A 21,386-nucleotide genomic window follows, 5' to 3' on the forward strand; every position below is an offset into this window, starting at 1 on the left:
AAAAAGATTATTTCGCAGTGGAAGGTACTCTAAAAGAGCCACCTTGACAGAATGCAGCATTAGTGCTGCACAAGGTGGCTTTTACTTAAAATCGCCTGGAGGGGGTGACAGGTTTACGTTAACCCTTGTGCAGCATATGGGGGTATTTATGTATGGAGCATCTACTTGGGCACCATTAACCCTTGTGGAGCATATGGGGGGGTATTTATGTATGGAGCATCTACTTGGGCCATCATTAACCCTTGTGCAGCAATATATGGGGGTATTTATGTATGGAGCATCTACTTGGGCCACTATTAACCCTTGTGCAGCAATATATGGGGGGTATATATCTATGGAGCATCTTCTTCGGCCATCATTAACCCTTGTGCAGCACCACCCTCGGCTTATACATGAGTCGATACATTTTCCCATTTTTTGTGGCAAAATTAGGGGGGGGGGTTCAGCTTTTACACGAGTATATACGGTAATTCTTGTGGATTTGGCAACAACGAGGCAAACCATTCCCACAGAGAGCATAGTGAGTTGTAGAGAGAAGAATGATACTGAGTGGGGTTGGTCATAGGGGTTTGGATAGGCTCCATTAGAACGTTATTACATAAAAGCCTTTTCAAGACAATTTTTTCCCTTTTCAAATTTTACATTCGTTTCTGATGGAGTTACCTTTGAGCCAGTAGGGACACTGCCAGTAAATGAAATTTTAGCCACATCTGGATGCTTACAGAGCAACTCCCCAGTGGTTGCTCCTCCTTGCACCACGTTAAAAAGACCTGGAGGGGCTCCTGCCTCCTTGAAAATCTCAGCAAGCAAAACTACTGTGATAGGAGTAAACGGAGATGGTTTGTATACCATAGCATTTCCTAGAAAACATAGAAGGTATGACAGTTATCAAGATAGGCCTTGCTATTGTGTAGCCTTAAAAGTGAATCTGTCATTAGGATCATCCCTCCTAAGCAGTCTATTATGGACATGCATGTCTTGGTAAGCTGAATATAATGATACCTTGATATCTGAGATCTAAAGTCTTATTACAGAGAAATCCACATCTTTCTTCTATGTAAATGAGCTGTTCAAGACTATGGGCTGGACACATCTCCCTGAGAATCTGCCTCCAGAAATTAATGTAAAAGGGGGCATTACCAGTGTGATGTGTAATAAACGTTTTGCAACTTCCAATAGGGCCGTCCACACATCAGCTATGGGGCCTGATAATTGGTGGTGCCCGATTCCAAACAGCCCTGCCTGGTGTGTGCCCAATTACCTAATTAATTACATTTGTGCAAGCTTATACAGTTATCCCACAGCTGAAAAACACAGTGAATCTAGTAACCCAGATGTCTACATAGTCCATCATGTTAATCTACAATGTTAAATCAAAAGTCCTCAGCTGGACCTTCTATTCTGTATTAATTTTTTTTTTTAGAGCGCAGATTTTTTTCCTCAACTTTAGAGGTTGGCCATGTTACTCATTAGCAAGTGTCACAACAGTATATACCCACCACATTTGTTAAGATAGAAGTATTAAAGGTTCTGCTTTGTGTTTGTGAGGACGGCCGACTAATGTGCTGTTGTTCTTAAAATGGTAGTGGATGAAGGAGCAAGTGACCAGACCTGTCTATCAGCCACCTCCAAATTATAAAACAAGGGAGGCTGTAATTCAATTGTAAGAGACTAATGGATAGGTCTGGTCATATTCCACCCCACTGCCAAATATTCAGAGAACATGAAGGCTGTGAGGTCTATCAGGAGGCAACACTAAAAGTAAGTGCCAGAAAATCATGGCCTCAATTTTAAATAAATTGACCAAACTTTTTAAGTTATATATGAAATACACAGAAACCAAACTAGAAGCTAATCTAACTGGGCACATACAGGCCATAACAACAAAATCTATAAAATCGAAAGTGACAGCAGAAAGGAAAAAGAGGGCGTGGGGGGAGAAGAGGAGAAACAAAGGAAAAATTATATTTATCTTTTTCCATTTAACTAATCCAGCAGAACCATTTTTAATGTGTCACTAGTATGAAGTAAACAAGAGTTTCAGCTCATCCCTGCCACGGAAAAAGCCTTTGATTCCATGGACCCCGAGCAGGGATTCGTGTCTCCGCCAGACACCAGGAAATGTACTTGTGGAAAAAAGGAGAATCCAGCTCCAAGGAATAAAATCAATTTCTTGTATTTAATTCCAAAGATAAAAGTATGACAAAATCATACATCACGCAGATACCGGGTATACCGGTGAGAAAAAGTGCCTGGCTGAAACTTAACGCGTTTCGAACACACACGTGCTCTTAGACTCCCGAGTCTAAGAGCACGTGTGTGTTCGAAACGCATTCAGTTTCAGCCAGGCACTTTTTCTCACCGGTATACCCGGTATCTGCGTGATGTATGATTTTGTCATACTTTTATCTTTGGAATTAAATACAAGAAATTGATTTTATTCCTTGGAGCTGGATTCTCCTTTTTTCCTCAAGTACTAGTATGAAGTAAACAGATAGCATGATATCCACTCCTTGATTTTGGCAAGTCAGAGATGAGATTGGGATACAGTTTGTCACAACCGTGCAGGAACACAAGTCCAAGCTATATAATGAGATGCTGAAAGATGGAAGGGGCGAAAAAAAAAAAAAAAAAAAACAACAGCACACACCTCAAACTAGGGCCTACATAGCTTTTGTTTTGCATGCACCCTGAGAAAGCGACATCCACGCGAGGTACGTGGCCGCTGTCTAGGCAGGATCCCTTACCAAATGGGTGATTAACCTTTTACTAATCACAATTATGTCACATAATTAGCGTATAGCGTACACCACAAACGTACTTTACACTTCACAATAGACTTCACTTCATAGAGTTTCCGCTAGCTTGCTCTCTTGCCATATTTTGGTATAGAGTAATAAATGGAACAATCGGACATAGGAAGGCTAATCGATGCTGGTGTCTCATGTCGTTTGATAAATTTGATTGGTGGCCCGCATCATCATTATGTAATCTTGACAAGGCCTCCGGACACTTTTTTCAGTCGACATATGGAACAAAATATCTTGTACCAACATAGTTTTTATATTGTATATGTTTATTAACGTTAATTTTCTTGGAATAATAAAATCTTTATAATTTTTGTATATCAGGACTCAGGTTCGCCTTCAAAATTAGCTTTTGGTTTTACCGAATCCAAAGACTGACCCGCCAATTGTCTGTCAGATTTAACTATTAGAATGCTGCACAGTTATGACGGTCACAAAAAAAAAAGAAAAAAAAAAAAAAGTTCTGTCATTTGCTCTGCACTCAGGTGTCATTAGACTTTATATTATACTCTTCCATTGATCTACATACCACATGCTAATGCAGGGCCAGACTTCCAACAAGCAATCTGGAAAGGGTAGTTCCAGGCTCCAATCCCTACACAGACACCAAGAGGTTCTCTTCTTGTATACGCAAAGGATCCTCCTGAGAGCTGCACATGTTGTCCTGTACAGACAAATGAGGACAAAATTTATGTGCTAAGGGTACACAAAAGTAAATTAAAAAAAGAAAAACATTCAATTATATAAAGAATGAAGTTTAGCTCAGTAGCATGAAGTCTCACAGGCCAATCAAAATTCTTGTAACATTTTGAAGGTTCACTGCTGCTTGTAGACCTCTATCTTCAGCCTCTAGTTTTGTAACAAAAATAAGGAGAAATATTTCTAGAAAATAAAAAAAGGTTTTAAAACAGCTCCAAATGTACGGTAATTCATGTTCAAATTTTGGAACAAGATGCAATATAAAGGGAACAGATATGTAGGGTCGTTTTATAGTAAATGTATTAAAATTCCTAAAAGGTGAGAGAAGGTGACTTACTGTTTTGAGATCATCTTCACTACATTTAACAGTATGCAAATAAGGAAAGAGCAGAGAGCTTACCTGGACCGTGAACCACAGGTGTGTAAATCAAGCCTAAACAAGGACTAGTCACAGGTCACCGGCACAGTGTCATAGGCAGGAGCGGGCGGCAGATATCCCTCGGGTCGGTTCCCCCCGCAGCAGTTTCAGGCCGCTGCCTGTTTGCTGGGTTAGAAGCTGGGTGCCGACACTCTACATTTAAATAATGCGTACAAGTGCCGGCAGCCGCATCCCAGCACTGCAGACGCGTCCACACTGTGTGCAGTCAGTGTCAGCTAAACTTACCTCACCAGCTCGCCGGGTCGTTTTAGTTTGCTTTAATTATTGTTAACGTTGTTACTTAGGACTGTTGTGTTTGAAACTGTTAAACTGAAAAAGCGCTGCGGAATATGTTGGTGCTATATAAAAAGATTATTATTAATGCAGCAGCCTGAAGTTTCAATCCATCTGTAGAGAAGTTCAGTCTGCAGCAATAAATCACAGTGAGGGTCAGATAGAGACTGCAGGCCATGTATACAGCACCCTGCTCTGACTGATCCTAGGCCTACAAAACATCATCTAGTATTTATAAGACCATATATTATAGCATGTGAGGTTCTGTAGGCTGAGGATCAGTCAGTGCATATTATACTGTCTATCTGTACACAGTATAACACCCAATAATGTTATATACCATCTGATGTCTGTAGCCCAGTATATCATATACGAATCTGTATACTGGTTGTGCTGTACTTTGTGCACAGACGTCAGATGGACAGTGGCATAACTAGAATCCTATGGTGAAAAATTTGGACCGAAGCCCCTACTAGTATGTTGGTTGGATCTATGGGCAATAATGTCCCCCGACCTATATTAACAGTCCTGTTTTTTAGGCGGGATTACAGGAGGCCGGGTCCCTTCCTCAGGAGGTCGCCAGTGGCAGAAGTGGGGCAATGCTGCAGGCCCTGAGTGTGAGGAGGAAGTATCCCAGCAGTGCATTGCTGCGGGCCCAGTGTTGCCGGTGAGCAAAGCAGAGAGCATTGCTTTCCTGGCAGCCATGTTCCTGAAGCTGTGGGCCGCCGAAGATTGGGATCTTGGTCCAGCTGAGATCTCAGTCAGCGCATACACCGCCTATGGCGTCCATCTTCCTGAAGCCCTCCTCCGGGAAAGCAATTACACCGCCTATGGCGTCCATCTTCCTGAAGCCCTCCTCCGGGAAAGCAATGTGCTGCGATACCCCCCTCCTCCCACTCAGGGCCTGCAGCATTGCACCGCTGGGATACCCCCTTCTCCCACTTAGGGAGTCCCATCAGTGCGATGCTGCTGGCACTATCCTCCCACTCAGGGCCCACAGCATCGCACCGCTGGGATAGCCCCTCCTCCCACTTACGGCTGGCAGTATTGCCCCACTTCTGCCTCCGCCGGCTTCCTGCAGCAAGGGAGACAACACCCCCCCGCCAGACATACCTCCACTTTTTTTTTTTTTTTTTCAGCTTGAATCGGACTGAAAGATCACAGCTTGCTGGGAGTGGCCACATATCGGAGGAGACTCGCCAATGAAAGTCACTGGATGCGAGAGAAAAAAAAAAAAAATATAATAATAATAATAATAATAATAATAACTGCACAGGGACCATGCAAGTGCCGTCCGATATTTATGGATACATTACCATTCTGTAGCATAGAACACTGTAAAGGATTGTAGAATAAGGCTACTTTCACATTTCCGGATTTTAAATCCGGCGGGCTGCGGCGAAAAGTTGTCAAACCTGATCCGGTAGGAGCCGCAGCCCGCCGGATCATCTGTTTTTGCCGGATACGGTGCAGGAGAGGGAGCAGGAAAGAGAGTCTTCGCGCATGCGCTCTGCAAAAAAGCGGTCCGGCGCTGTCAAAAAACGTTGCATGGAACGTTTTTTTGCAGACGCCGGACAGGCATTTTTTGCCGATTCCGGCTAAAGCCGGAGACACACCGCATGGCCATCAGGCGCAATGCGGCGATAATGTAAGTCTATGGGAAAAAAAGCCGGATCCGGTGGCAGCAGGCGCCGGATCCGGTTTTTCCATTTTTCGCCGCATCGCGCCTGAAGTTTCAAAACGGAAATGTGAAAGTAGCCTAACAGTTGCAAAGAAAAAAAAATGCATTACATACGCATGTCATGTGAGACCAATTGCATTGCATTCCCATGACACTCGTCCTACTTTTCTGGAACATCAGAGTGATTTTATTTACGCAGATGAGCGCAAGCACTGACACTACACTGTACACATAAATTTAGGAAAGAAAAGTTAAAGGGAATCTGTCACCCCCGGGACGTATATGACCTATTAATATAGGCATATTATATGCCTCATATTAATGGTCTTTTTGCCGAGAAATGTTAGATATTCTATCTTTATGTTAATGATTTCTTCCAGGCTTTGGGGTGTGCAGTGCTTTAAGAAATCCCTGCCTCCTCTCCTCATTGTAGTACTTACTGGCTCCCATCAGCATCAGTTGTGGCCCCAGAATCCTGCGCCCTGCGGTCCCTCAGAAATCCATACCTCATCCTCCCTTCTGTGGGCGCTGCATCCAAGGATCTGTGCAGGCGAGTCACTGTGACCTCCGGTGTGCACACCTATAAGGCTATAAGGTGCTCTTCCCACTTCCTCCCTGCACAGTAATTGCTACGAACCATGTGTACATAGCGATGACTGTGCAGGGAGGAAGTGGGAAGAGCACCTAATAGGAGTGCACACCGGAGGACACAGTGACTCGCCTGCGCCGAAGATCCCGAGTGCAGTGCCCACAGAAGGGAGGATGAGGTATGGATTTCTGAGGGAGTGCAGGGCACAGGATTCTGGGGCCACAACTGACGTGGGTGGGAAGAGGGTAATATTATAATGAAGTCAGGAGGCAGGGATTTCTTACAGCACCGCACGCCCAAGAGCCTGGAAGAAATCATTAACAAAGACAGAAAATAACATTTCTCAGCATCAAGACCATTAATATGAGGCATACAGGTAGGACTATTAACATTTCTATTACCTGTATGCCCATATTAATAGGTCATATACGTCCCGGGGGTGACAGATTCCTTTTAATGGAAGGCTTCTTAAAAGTGGACTGTTGTCTATTTTACTGCGGATAATGAAATGGTATATAGGAATGAATTCTATGAAGACAACATGCCACAAACTGTTTCTTTCACAACACTTTGCAAGTAACTTTGCAGTATTGTTGCTTCAGTTACAATTACAATATTAGGCCTCGCTCGCATGAGCGTACAACACGGCTGAGCGCTATGTGATGATTTATTGTATAGCACTCAGCTCCGTGTTATACTATGAGGCAGTATAGCTCTGTGAATATTTTCTCATGACTGCCAGCACAGTGAATATTCATTCATATTTAGCAGTGGGCACAGGCTTTAGCTGCAGCAACCGGCGTCTGCCTCATGTGACCCGCTACGTCGCCGCTGCCACTCCCCCTCCATGTTCTGGACCGTCACTCATGTATAAGCGGAGGGGGGCCTTTTCAGCATAAGGCCAGATTCACATAGTGTTAAAGCAGTCTGTTCAATGCATGCGTTAGACTGCGCTAACGCCACTCATATTCTGATCACGTTTAGCGATCGCGCTAGCGCAGATGCTCCATCTGCGCCAGCAGTGATGGACCCTAGAACGCTGCAGATCGCGTCCGAGGGTCCGTCACAGAATGACGGCACATCGCTAACGCATGCCGATGACGTGCGTAAGCGATGCGTACGGTAATGGGAGTGTATGGCAGCGTTAACAGATGCGTTACATCGCGTTAGTGATTTTAAAATCAGTCCAATTTTGATGCAGGCGAGTCATGCGAGTGTAATGCAAAGCGTCATGCGCTTTTTATGAGATTACAATCCAATTTTTCACACTTAGCATCAGATTTACATCAGAATGCAGTGCGATTGCTATCTGATTGCAATGCAATATTAACATGAGCCTTTACACAGCAATTTTCTGTCATTTACACATTGTTTGCAAACAAAATATTCTTTAAAACTATAATATATACAGTACAGACCAAAAGTTTGGACACACCTCATTCAAAAGTGTTTTCTTTATTTTCATGACAATGAAAATTGTAGATTCACTCTGAAGGCATCAAAACTATGAATTAGCAAATGTGGAATTATACAATTAACAAAAAAGTGAGAAGCAACTGAAAATATGTCTTATATTCTAGGTTCTTCAAAGAGTGTGCAAAGCAGTAATCAAAGCAAAAGGTGGCTACTTTGAAGAACCTAGAATATAAGACATTTTCAGTTGTTTCACACTTTTTTGTTAATTATATAATTCCATATGTGTTAATTCATATATATTATATCAATTTTCGCAAGAATTAACCCTCCGTCAGGAACAATATTCGCACTAACTCGTAATGGAACAATGTGCCTGTCAAGCGCAGGCTAGAAAAATGCCTAGAATATCTAATTTTCTCAATTTCAGTGATCTAAAAGTGATCAGAGACCTTCATAGGGATGTTATAAAAGAGACTACACATTATCAGGTGCAAAACAAACCCATTTACTCAACATAAAAGTAATAACTTTGATATACACAAATTTCAAAACTCCTGAGAAGTACACTTTCATTTGTAAGAAAATCTGCCTTATTTATATGAAATATCCAAAAACCTCTCTCTATCAATTCATAAAACAAGCTAAATAAACAATAGTAATGACTAAAAACTTTACATACCATCCTTATAAAGTGTGATGTGTTCGGGACCAATGAGCCTGAGAAGCCAGCACAGCTATATCTTTCTTCCTGAAGCTCTGCAGACCAACTGTGGTATCAGGTTTCACACAGCAGCCAGAGCCAGGAGACTATCTAGAGGGAGGGGGTTTCCTGAAAATCTGGTGAGAAGGGAGAAATTAAAGTAGAAGAGCTGCGCCTGTCAGATCCATTGTTCCTGACGGAGGGTTAAGAGACACTGCACAGTTATCTAAAAATCAGCTTCTCTACATCTGACAGCCAATCCATTCCAGTGTCAGTTGAATTCCAACCAGAGTACACCTCATTCTACTTAATGTGCTTCTGATTAGGTGATCAACCGAATCAAATCTTATTTAACAAAGGAAAAGTATAAATAAAACCCTGCTGTGGTGTTCACAATCCTCTTGCAATAGGACAAGCTGGATGGCAAAACAAGTGCTAGTAATATCCCAAAAGTAATAGGAATGAAAAAAGAACGTTTAACCATGCCAAAGTGGTTGAGAAGAAAAGTCTTGAGTGAGGAAAAGGGCTCAATTCTGGCTTTACTACCAGAGGGATACAGTGAGCGTCATGATGCCTCCATCCTTAAAATTTCTAAGACAGAAGTCCATTACAACAAGGTCAAGCAGCAGACTTTGGGAACAACAAAGAAACAGACCGGCAGTGGGGGAAAAGGACTCTCCACTGACCGGGATGACCGTTATTTTATTCGAATGTCACTCAGCAACCGCAGGATGACATCAAGTGACCTACAAAAGGAATGGCAAATGGCAGCTGGGGTGACATGCACGGCAAGAACTGTTCATAATAGGCTCCTAGAGGCAGGGCTCAAGTCATGTAAAGCTAGAAAAAAGCCTTTCATCAATGCAAAGCAAAGGAGAGCAGGGCTGAAGTTTGCCAAAGACCATAAGGATTGGACCATAGAGGACTGGAGTAAGGTAATCTTCTCTGATGAGTTTATTTTTCAGCTTTGCCCAACACCTGGTCGTCTGATGGTTAGACAAACCTGGAGAGGCGTACAAGCCACAGTGTCTTGCAGCCACTGTGAAATTTGGTGGAGGACCAGTGATGATCTGGGGATGCTTCAGCAAGGCTGGAATTGGGCAGGTTAATCTTTGTGAAGGACGTATGAATCAAGCCGCAAAAAAGGTTATCCTGGAAAAACAGTTGACTCCTTCTGCTCAGGAAATGTTCCCCAACTCTGAGGACTGGTTGTTCCAGCAGGGCAATGCGCCATGCCACACAGCTAGCTCAATCAATGTGTGGATGAAGGACCACCACATCAAATCCCTGTCATGGCCATCCCAATCACCAGACCTGAACCCCATTGAAAACCTCTGGAATGTAATCAAGAGGAAGATGGATAGTCACAAGCCATCAAACAAAGAAGAACTGCTTAAATGTTTGTACCGGGAGTGGCATAAGGTCACCCAAAAGCCGTGGTGAAAGACTGGTGGAAAGCATGCCAAGGCACATGAAAGCTGTAATTAAAAATCATGGTTATTCCACAAAGTATTAATTTCTGAACTCTTCCCAAGTTAAAATATTAGTATTGTTGTTTCTAAATTATTATGAACTTGTTTTCTTAGCATTATTTGAGGTCTGCAAGCACTGCATTTTTTTGTTCTTTTGAATATTTCTCATTTTCTGAAAATAAATACAAAATTTAGTGCTTGGAAATTCGAAGACATGTTGTCAGTAAAAAATATACAAAGAGAAAAATCTGACAAACTGACAATTTTGCAGTGGTCTCTTAATTTGCCAGAGCTATAATTTACTGTATATATCCATGGCCCCTTCCTAGACTATTAATATCAGCCCGCAGCTGTCTGCATAGCCTTTGCTGGTTATTAATTATAGGGGGAGCCCACAACTTTTTTTTTTTTTTTTTGGGGGGGGGGGGGGGGGTTCCCATTTTAATAGCCAGTAAAAGCTAAGTATAGAGTTGTGAGCTGATATTAACAGCCTGGGAAGCTCCATGTTTATTACCCCCAGGCTATAAATATATGCCCCCAGTCGCCAGATTTCCCTCTGCTGGTTACAAAAATTGCGAGGAAGCCCACACCATTTTTTCCCGAAAAATCATCTTTTATTAATTAAATACATGTACAGTAAGCTGCACACACTGTACTAATTGTATTTAACATAGTTATTAAGGTTGAAGGAAGACTTTAAGTCCATCTAGTTCAACCCATGTCCTATCCTAACTTTACCTAACATGTTGATCCAGAGGAAGGCAAAAAAAAACCCATGTGGCAAACAGTAAGCTTCACATTGGGGAAAAATATTCCTTCCCGACTCCACATACGGCAATCAGACTAGCTCCCTGGATCAACGCAATATTAAGGAAACTAGTGTATATACCCTTTAATATTATACTTTTCAAGAAAGGCATCCAGTCCCTTCTTAAATCTTAGTAGGGAATCACTCATTGCAACATCACATGGCAGAGAGTTCCATAGTCTCACTGCTCTTACAGTAAAGAATTTGCATCTGTGAGTATGCTTAAACCTTCTTTCCTCCAGACGTAGAGGATGCCCCCTTGTCCCTGTCACAGGTCTAAGAGTAAAAAGATCATTAGAAAGGTATTTGTACTGTCCCCGCATATATTTATACATTGTAATAAGATCACCCCTAAGCCTTCGATTTTCCAAACTAAATAACCCCATATGTAATAACCTGTCTTGGTATTGCAGACCCCCCAGTTCCCTAATAACCTTTGTCGCTCTTCTCTGCACCCGCTCCAGTTCAGCTATGTCTTTTATACACCGGAGACCAGAACTAAGATAAGATAATCCTTTAATCGTCCCACCATGGGGAAATTCAGAGCATTACAGTAGCAAGGCAGGAACAAGTACAGATACAGATGCATAAAGGCATTACATTGACAGTAGGTAGGTACATATACAGGGAAAAAAAAAATGTAACCGGACTGTCATACAAAGTATTCAAAGTGTGGTCGCACCAGTGACATATAGAGGTAAAATTATGTTCTCACGAGCATCTATGCCTCTTTAATGCATCCCATTATTTTATTTGCCTTTGCAGCAGCTTCCTGACACTGGCCACTAAATGTGAGTTAGTCGTCCACCCAGGTCATTTTCAGTGACAGTTTTGCCCAGTGTTTTACAATTAAGCACATAATTATACATCTGGTTCGTTCTACCCAAGTGCATGACCTTACATTTATCCCCATTAAAGCTCATTTGCCATTTATCAGCCCAAGCTTCTAGTTTACATAAATCCTCCTGTAATATAAAATTGTCCTCCTCTGTATTGATTACCCTGCAGAGTTTAGTGTCATCTGCAAATATTGAAATTGTGCTCCATTAATAACCACCCTTTGTTTCCTATCCCTGAGCCAGCTCTTAACCCACTTACACATTTTCCCTATCCCCATTGTTCTCATTTTATGTATCAACCTTGTGTGGCACTGTGTCAAAAGGTTTTGAAAAGTCCATGTACACCACGTCCACTGCATTCCCTAGGTCCAGTCCGGAACTTACCTCTTCATAAAAGCTTATCAAATTAGTCTGACAGGAACGGTCCCTTGTAAACCCATGTTGATATTGGGTCATGAGGTTATTCTTCTTCAGATACTCCAGTATAGTATCTCTTAGAAAACGCTCCAGGATTTAACCCACAGTTGAGGTTAAACTTACTGGCCTATAATTTCCAAGTTCAGGTTTTTGTCCCCTTTTTGAATATTGGCACCACATTTGCCATACGCCAGTCCTGTGGTACAGACCCTGTTATTATGGAATCTTTAAAGATTAAAAATAATTGTCTATGACTGTGCTTAATTCCTGCAGTACTCAGGGGTGTATCCCATCTGGGCCCGGGGATTTGTTAATTTTAGTGATTTTTAGACGCCGCCGCCGTACTTCCTGCTGGGTTAAGCAGGTGACATTTAATGGAGAATTTTTATCCCTGATCATGTTATCCGTCATGGGATTTTCTTGTGTAAATACTGTTGAAAAAAAGTCATTTAGCATATTAGCTTTTTCCTCATCCACCATTTCGCCTAGACTATTTTTAAGGGGGCCAACACTATCATTTTTTAGTTTCTTACTATTTATGTAGTTAAAGAACATTTTGGGATTATTTTTACTTTCTCTGGCAATGAGTCTTATCTCCACCCACAGGGACTCTACATTTTCATTAGATTCATATATATTATCACACAGGATGGGTTTTAAGGATGATTTTACATATAAACACACGCCTCCCCCTCGCTTATTTGTACGGTCATTTCTGAATAGACTATAGCCTTGTAAATTAACCGCCCAGTCATGGCTCTCGTCCAGCCATGTCTCAGATATCTCCACCATGTCATAATTATGTTCCAACAACATTAACTCCAATTCCTCCATTTTGTTGGCGAGGCTTCTGGCATTAGTATACATGCACATTATGTATCTCTCTGTACCTCTATTCTTTCTTAAATTATTAACTGTTCTAACCCCACCCCCCATGCCACCCCCAATTTCATTATTGGTGCCCAGGTCTCTATCTGCACTGTCTTCCCCTCCTATAAAAGGAATACCCTCCCCCCGTCCCTAGTTTAAACACTCCTCCAACCTTCTAGCCATTTTCTCCCCCAGCACAGCTGCACCCTCCCCGTTGAGGTGCAGTCCGTCCCTAGCGTAGAACCTGTAGCCAACTGAGAAGTCGGCCCAGTTCTCCAGGAACCCAAACCCCTCCTTCCTACACCAATTCCTGAGCCACTTATTAACCTCCCTAATCTCCCGCTGCCTCTCTGGCGTGGCACGTGGTACAGGAAGTATTTCCGTAAATACCACCTTGGAGGTCCTTGCTTTAAGCGTGCAGCCTAATTCCCTGAAATCATTTTTAAGGACCTTCCACCTACCTCTAACTTTGTCAATTGTGCCATTGTGCACCATGACTGCTGAGTCCTTACCAGTCCCTCCCAGTAATCTGTCAACCCAATCAGCGATGTGTCGGACTCGAGCGCCAGGTAGGCAGCACACCGTTCGACGATCCCTGTCTTTGTGACAGATTGCCCTATCTGTTCCCCTAATAATTGAGTCCCCCACTACCAGCACCTGTCTGGCCTGCCCTGCTCTCCTATTTCCCCCCTTACTGGAGCAGACACTCCTCCGGCTTTAGAGGACATGCCTTAATGCAGCAGTGCTACTCCCGCACTAACACTCCCCTCATCTGCCAACTTAGCAAACTTATTGGGGTGTGCCAGATCAGGACTATCCTCCCTGGTGCTCTTCCCTCTACCCCGCCTTCTAACCGTCACCCAGCTAGCTGCTTCATTGTCCTGCAGCTACAACCTAGCATCCCCCCCCTCATCTATCCCATTGAGCGTCTGCTCAGTGAGCAGAAGACTCCTTTCCATATTGTCTATGGATCTCAGTGTTGCCAGCTGCACATTTAGATCCAGTATCTGGGCTACCAAATGCACAACATGCTCACATCTCGCACAGCAGTATGCACCCTCGACCGGCTGTTCAAGGATTGCATACATGCGGCAAGACGTACACTGGATGGTATTGGCAATAGTGGAGCACATCCTAATGGGGATTGCACCAGCACCGACATCTATATATCTACCTATTCCATTTGTATTTACTGTATGTAATCCATCTCTCTTATCCTGTCAGCTCCTGCTGTGATTTTACACAACCACGGCTGCTCAATTACTGGCTTTTTATTTATATCACACACATTTGTATTATTTATATATACATTTTTTTTACATGAATATGCAAGTATCAATATAGTGGGTTGGTAGAAAACTGACGTACTGCGATATTTTAACATGAAGATGCAATAAAAGTAGGTTAGATCTTAAGCCATATCACTTTTTTCTATTTCAGCAGATGTATGCTAATAGGTGAATCTCACAAAATTAGAATATCAAAAAGTTCATTTATTTCAGTTCTTCAATACAAAAAGTAAAACTCCTATATTAGAGTCATCACAGAGTAATCTATTTCAAGTGTTTATTTCTGTTAATGTTGATGATTATGGCTTTCAGCCAATGAAAACCCAAAAGTCATTGTCTCAGTAAATTAGAATACTTTGTAACACCAGCTTGAAAAAAATGATTTTAAAATCCGAAATGTTGGCCTACTGAATTGTATATTCAGTAAATGCACTCAATACTTGGTCGGGGCTCCTTTTGCATCAATTACTACATCACTACGGCATGGCATGGAGGAGATCAGCCTGTGGCACTGCTGAGGTGTTATGGAAGCCCAGGTTACTTGATAGCAGCCTTCAGCTTGTCTGCATTGTTGGTTCTGGTGTCTCCTCTTCCTCTTGGCAATACCCCATAGATTTTCTATGGGGTTAAGGTCAGGCGAGTTTGCTGGCCAATCAAGCACAGTGATACTGTTATTTTTAAACCAGGTAGTGGTACTTTCGCAGTGTGGACATGCGCCAAGTCCTACTGGAGAATGAAATGTCCATCTTTAAAAAGCTTGTCGGCAGCATGAAGTGCTCTAAAGTTTCCTGGTAGACGGCTGTGCTGACTTTGGTCTTCATAAAACATAGTGGACCTACACCAGCAGATTATATGGCTCCCGAAACAAATCACTGATTTTGGAAACATCACACTAGACCTTGGAAATCAAGGTCCCAGAGTCTGGAGAGAGAGTGGAGAGGCACACAATCCAAGCTGCTTGAGGTCTAGTGTGAAGTTTCCACAGTCAGTGATGGTTTGGGGAGCCATGTCATCTGCTGGTGTAGGTCCACAGTGTTTTATCAAGACCAAAGTCAGGCGAGTTTGCTGGCTAAACAAGCAGTGATACTGTTGTTTTTAAACCAGGTAGTGGTACTTTTGGCAGTGTGGACATGCGCCAAGTCCTACTGGAGAATGAAATGTCCATCTCCAAAAAGCTTGTCAGCAGAGGGAAGCATGAAGTGCTCTAAACTTTCCTGGTAGATGGCTGTGCTGACTTTGGTCTTGATAAAACACAGTGCACCTGTCAAGAGTGGGAGAAGAGGGTTGCATTGACAATCCAACACAATGGGCTGCACTTTGAACACATTTTATATGTGGTCATAAACTTGTAAATAACACATGAAAGGATAAAGTTACATTAAAACCAAGCACACCATTGTTTTTCTTGTGAAATTCTCAAGTTTGTGGTGTGTCACATGACCCTCTTCCCATTGGAAAAAATAAAGCTGGAGCCAAAATGGCCAACTTCAAAATGGCTGCCATGGTCACCACCCATCTTGAAAAGTTTCTCCCCTCCAATATGCTAATGTGCCTCAAACATGAAGTTGATATCACCAACCATTCCCATTTTATTTAGATGTATCCATATAAATGACCCACCCTGTATATACATTTCAGTAGGGCAACAGTTCGGATTTTAAAATAATTTTTTTCAAGCTGGTGTTAAAGTATTCTAATTTACTGAGATCATGACTTTTGGGTTTTCATTGGCTGTAAGCCATAATCATCATACTTGACTCAGAGCTTTCCTTTGCCCCCCACATCCGATCACTGGCTCGCTCTTGTTATCTGCACCTCAAAAACATTTCTAGAATTCAACCTTTCCTTACTTTTGACTCCGCAAATACTCTTACCGTTTCGCTTATTCATTCTCGTCTGGACTATTGTAACTTTCTTCTAATCGGTCTCCATCTTACCAAACTCTCCCCGCTCCAATCTGTCTTGAATGCTGCAGCCAGGATCATATTCCTCGCCAATCGTTACACCGATGCCACTACCTTGTGCCAGTCCTTACACTGGCTACCCATCCACTCCAGTACAAACTTATTACCCTCACCCACAGAGCTCTCCATGGCTCAGCACAACCCTACATCTCCTCCCTCGTTTCAGCCTACCACCCTACCCATGCCCTCCATTCTGCTGATGACCTGAGGTTAGCATCCTCAATAATCAGAACCTCCCACTCTCGTCTCCAAGACTATACACGTGCTGCGCCAATTCTTTGGAATGTACTTCCCAGGTCAATATGATTAGTCCCCAATCCCTACAATTTTAAGTGTCCTGAAAACGCATTTATTCAGACTGGCCTATCGCCTCAACGCACTAACCTAAATATCCCTGTGTGGCACAGTCAAAAGTTTTACCATAACCAGGTTCCCCACATCATGTTCCCACATGCTTTATGCATCTATCAGCCCTCTGTGTCTGTACAGTTACACACTTAACATTGTGGCTGGTCCAAACAATGAAGGCAACTGTTACCACCCACCTTTCTTGTCTACCTTTTTTCCTCATAGATTGTAAGCTTGCGAGCAGGGCCCTCATTCCTCTTGGTATCTGGTATGATCTATATGATTATTGTTATGCTGTAATGTCTATCGTCTGTACAAGTCCCCTCTGAAATGTAAAGTGCTGTGGAATATGTCGGCGCTATAGAAATAGTTATTATTAATAAATTTTAACAGAAATAATGATTCTATATAATATGAGTTTCACGTTTTGTTTAGAAGAGCTGAAATTAACTTTTTGATGATATTCTAATTTTGTGAGATGCACCTGTATATGTATCATACCGTTTCTATACATGCTCAGGAGAGGCTCTAAATAATGGTACCAGTAAATTACATATTTCAAAGTGGTCTCACCAGCCATGCTGCCAGCAAGTCCTGCATAATACTCCAAAGTCTGCCAAGAAATCTCAATATCCACTCTGGCCTCAAAGATGGATTTCCCATTGTTTATGGTTTCCATGGTAGCAAGTTCTTCACTGCGCTCCTGTAACAAAGCCATTTCAAACTTTAAAAAAAATGAAAGCAACTCAAAAGATTTTTTTTTTTTTTTTTTAAACAGAACAAAAAAAAACAAAACAAAAAAAACACAGAAATCTACATCATTTTTACTTCCGCAAACTTCGTTAAAAACCAGCAACACTTAATCTGTGTTTTATGAGTGACAATCACACTGGTGGTTATTTAAAAGTTACAAATCGCAAAATAACATGAAACTCCTTCGTAGGCCATCAGTATTTGTAAGTAGAGATGAGCGAATATCTTCAGCAAGCTATAGCGCTTACCAAAGAAGCTGCAGCGGGAACCCAGATACCTGGAGCGTTCTGATAATCAGGTGTCCGATGCCGCAGCTGCATGTTTCGCCGAACTTCTGATTGTTGAAGCTCTCCAGGTATCCAGGTTCCCGCTGCAGCTTCTTTGGTAAGCGATATACCTTGCCAAATAGGGATTGAGCCGAAGCTGTTCGCTCATGTTTACTTATAAGCCAAAATCATGAGTGGGTGATAAAGAAGCGGTGACGTGTTTCTGTTATACTTTTCCTCATTGTTCCACTCCTGATTTTGGTTTACTAATCCTGAGGCAAAATACTGACCAAATACTGAACATGTAAACATGGCCATAGTTCAATGTCTGGAAGGGACCTATATTCAGAATTGAGAGTCCTCAGTGGTTGATACCTTTTAATGGCTAGCTGAAAAGATGGTAACACATTGCAAGCTTTCGAGACTACTCAGGTCTCTTCATCAGGCATAGACTAATACAAAATCTGAAGAGTCACATATTTATGCACAATACAGCACAGAAAAAATGTAATAGATGAGACAAGTGACGTGAAGCAGAATTATGATTATGGGAGATGGAGAAACATAAAATATTGCTCCAGTTCATAGATAAGGAGTCCGGATGTTTTATTGTCCTCTGATTGGGGTCTCCTAATGTGCTGTGATGCCCCCACACGGTCTTAGGAGCAAATTCCCTAATTGATGTAAAAAGACATAAATCCATGCGACACATTCATTCCAGCATGGAGAGTGTCAAAGGTCGTCATAAATTAATACTCAGACTCTTCTCTCTCTCTCTCTCTCTCTCGTGAAGTTACCTTTCAATACCAGTAATTTCATATCCATGTTGCTGTGATCTGGTGTACAAAAATGTTTTGCCGTGGGTAGATCCATTCTTTTTCTCTTATTGTGTGACGATGAGCATTCATCCTTGTTCTAAGCTTTTGCCCTGTCTTCCCCACATACAGACCCCCTGTTAGACATTTAGTACAAATAATTAAGTACACCACATTAGATGTAATGCAACTGAAAGTACCTGGGATCTTGCAGTCCTGATGTGAATTGGGGATCTTTATCTTGTCCGTGGTCATTATAGATGGACAGGTTTTACATTTTTTCTGGTTGCAAGGAAAGGTTCCTCCAGCTGTTGGAGAGGACAGGGAGCTTCGGACAATGATGCTTCTTAGATTTGGGGGCTGCCTAAAGCACAGTAGTGGGGGGGTCTGGGAAAAATGGATTTTAATCGGGCATCTTTTTGTAGTAAAGGTTGTAATTTCCGTGCAGCTCCCCTTAGCGCTTCCAGATTTGGGTTGTAGATGACTACTAGAGGCACCCGGTTATTTTCTTCTTTAGCTTTGTAATGTAGCAGGTGATTCCTTGACATTCTGGTGGCTCTTGTAATTTGGTTTTCAATTGTTCTTGGATGGTAGCCCTGATTCAAAAAGGTCTTTTTGAGGCTATCAAGGTGTTTGTCTCTATCCTTGGGGTTGGAACATATACGATTGTATCTGATGGCTTGGCTATAGATAGAGTTCTTTATGTGTTTTGGATGGAAACTGTCCCATTTAAGGTATGTTGGACGGTCGATTGGCTTCTGATACAGGGATGTCTCTATTTCATTGTTTTTTAGCTTAATGATTGTGTCCAAAAAGTTAATCTCAGTGCTGGAGTAGTTGAGTGTTAAATTGATGGTGGGATGAAATTGATTACCGTATATACTCGTGTATAAGTCGACCCGTGTATAAGTCGACCCCCCCTAATTTTACCTCAAAAAACTGGGAAAAATGTATTGACTCGCGTATAAGTCGAGGATGCACAGTGAGTGGCCTCAGTTATCTGCATAGTATGTGGCCCCAGTTATGATGCACAGTGAGTGGCCCCAGCTTTGATGCACAGTGAGTGGCCCCAGCTTTTCTGCACAGTGAGTGGCCCCAGCTTTTCTGCACAGTGAGTGGCCCCATCATGTTGCTGCTGCCGCTGACTCCCTTCCAAAAAAAACCAAAAACCTGCATACTCACCTCAGTCGCTGCCCCCTGCTCATCAGCGTTGCGCTCTGCAGTGACTGTGCAGGCAGAGAGCGATAGCGCTCTCTGACCTGAATGTCACTGCAAAGGACGCAAGACATCAGAGTGCAGGGACAGGTGAATATGCCTCCCAACCCCCCCTTCATACTCACCGGGTCCTGGCGCTTGTCTCTGCAGCTCCTCTGCTTGTTCCATGTTGTCGGCACTGCTCTCTTCTCCTGGTTCAGCGGTCACGTGGTACCCGCTCATTAAATATGCGCATATTTAATGAGCGGGTACCGTTTGACAGCTGAAGCAGGAAGAGAGCAGTGCCGACAACATGTAACAAGCAGGGGAGCTGCAGAGAAGGGTGAGTATGATCTGACACCCCAGCTCCCCCGCCGATCCCCCCCGGTATATGACTCGTGTATAAGTCGAGAGGGGGACTTTCAGCCCAAAAAAATGGGCTGAAAATCTCGACTTATACACGAGTATATACGGTAAACTGTTCGTGGAACGTCTTTAGCTGTTGCTCAGACTCCGTCCAGATAATTAAGAGACGTTCCACGAACAGTTTAATCAATTTCATCCCACCATCGGAAATTACCGCGAGGGTTCCGGAATTCCATTCCGCGGGAAAGTCGCATTTTAAATTCCTGCGATTTTCCTGCGGAAAAACTAGCATTTTGCAAGCGTAATTAGCTTGCAAAATGCTAGCGTTTTCCAAGCGATCTGTAGCATCGCTTGGAAAACTGATTGACGGGTTGGTCACACTCGTCAAACATAGTGTTTGACAAGTGTGACCAACTTTTTACTACTGAGGCCGCCTATGCAGCATCAGTAGTAAAAGATAAAATGCAAAAAATAAAAAAATAAAAAAATTAAAAAATGGTGTTATTCTTACCTTCCGACGTCCTGTGCAGCCTTCCCGCCTCTCTCCATGCTCTCGTTCCCAGTAATCCTTTGCGAAAACGCCCGTGATGACGTCCGTTCTCACGGGATCGCGTCGTCTCGCGGTAATTCGCGATGACATCGTGCGAATGACCGCGAGACTTCGCGATCCCGCGAGAACGGACGTCATCGCGGGCATTTTCGCAAAGGATTACTGGGAACGAGAGCGTGGAGAGAGGCGGGAAGGCTGCACAGGACGTCGGAAGGTAAGAATAACACCATTTTTTGTTTGAAATTCTATTTTTTACAGGGATATGGTACCCAAAGCCCGGAGGACAGTCTTCTCTCCTCCGGACCGTGGGTACCATCCGCAATTGTTCTGTTTACTTTTCACATGGTGTGCACAGCCACATGTGGGAAGTAAGCGGAACAATGCATTCCTATGGGTGCGGGATCGCCGCGATTCCACAAAATTAATGAGCATGCTGCGTTTTTTTACTGCGAAGCGATTCCGCCGCGGTAAAAACCGCAGTATTAGCACAGCATTGCGGAATCCCATAGGAATGCATGGGATGCTTATTTTTCGTGGCAAAATTGCGCGGTTAAAACCGCAGTGGAAACGCGAAAAAACGCCACATGTGAACTCAGCCTAAAACATCTGGACTCGTTATCTATGAACTGGAGCAATATTTATGTTTCTCCCTCTCCCATAATCATAATTCTGCTTCACGTCACTTGTCTCATCTATTGCATTTTTTCTGTGCTGTATTGTGCATAAATATGTGACTCTTCAGATTTTGTATTAGCCTATGCCTGATGAAGAGACCTGAGTAGTCTCGAAAGCTTGCAATGTGTTACCATCTTTTCAGTTAGCCATTAAAAG

General features: G+C 42.8%; 1 protein-coding gene across 1 annotated transcript in view; it reads right to left on the reverse strand.

Moving 5' to 3' along the window:
• ALDH9A1 (aldehyde dehydrogenase 9 family member A1) overlaps positions 1-21,386 on the reverse strand; it is a 191,695-nt gene that overhangs the window by 94,056 nt on the left and 76,253 nt on the right. Inside the window, exons 4-6 of the mRNA XM_073557997.1 lie at positions 17,185-17,314; positions 3,337-3,471; positions 664-860 (exon numbers count right to left, since the gene is read on the reverse strand). Coding sequence (XP_073414098.1) covers positions 664-860; positions 3,337-3,471; positions 17,185-17,314 — 462 coding nt within the window. The remainder of the gene's footprint in view (positions 1-663; positions 861-3,336; positions 3,472-17,184; positions 17,315-21,386) is intronic.

This window comes from Dendrobates tinctorius, unplaced genomic scaffold (genome assembly GCF_039654945.1).
Source record: "Dendrobates tinctorius isolate UK_male_01 unplaced genomic scaffold, ASM3965494v1 ptg000012l, whole genome shotgun sequence".
Lineage (NCBI taxonomy): Eukaryota > Metazoa > Chordata > Amphibia > Anura > Dendrobatidae > Dendrobates > Dendrobates tinctorius.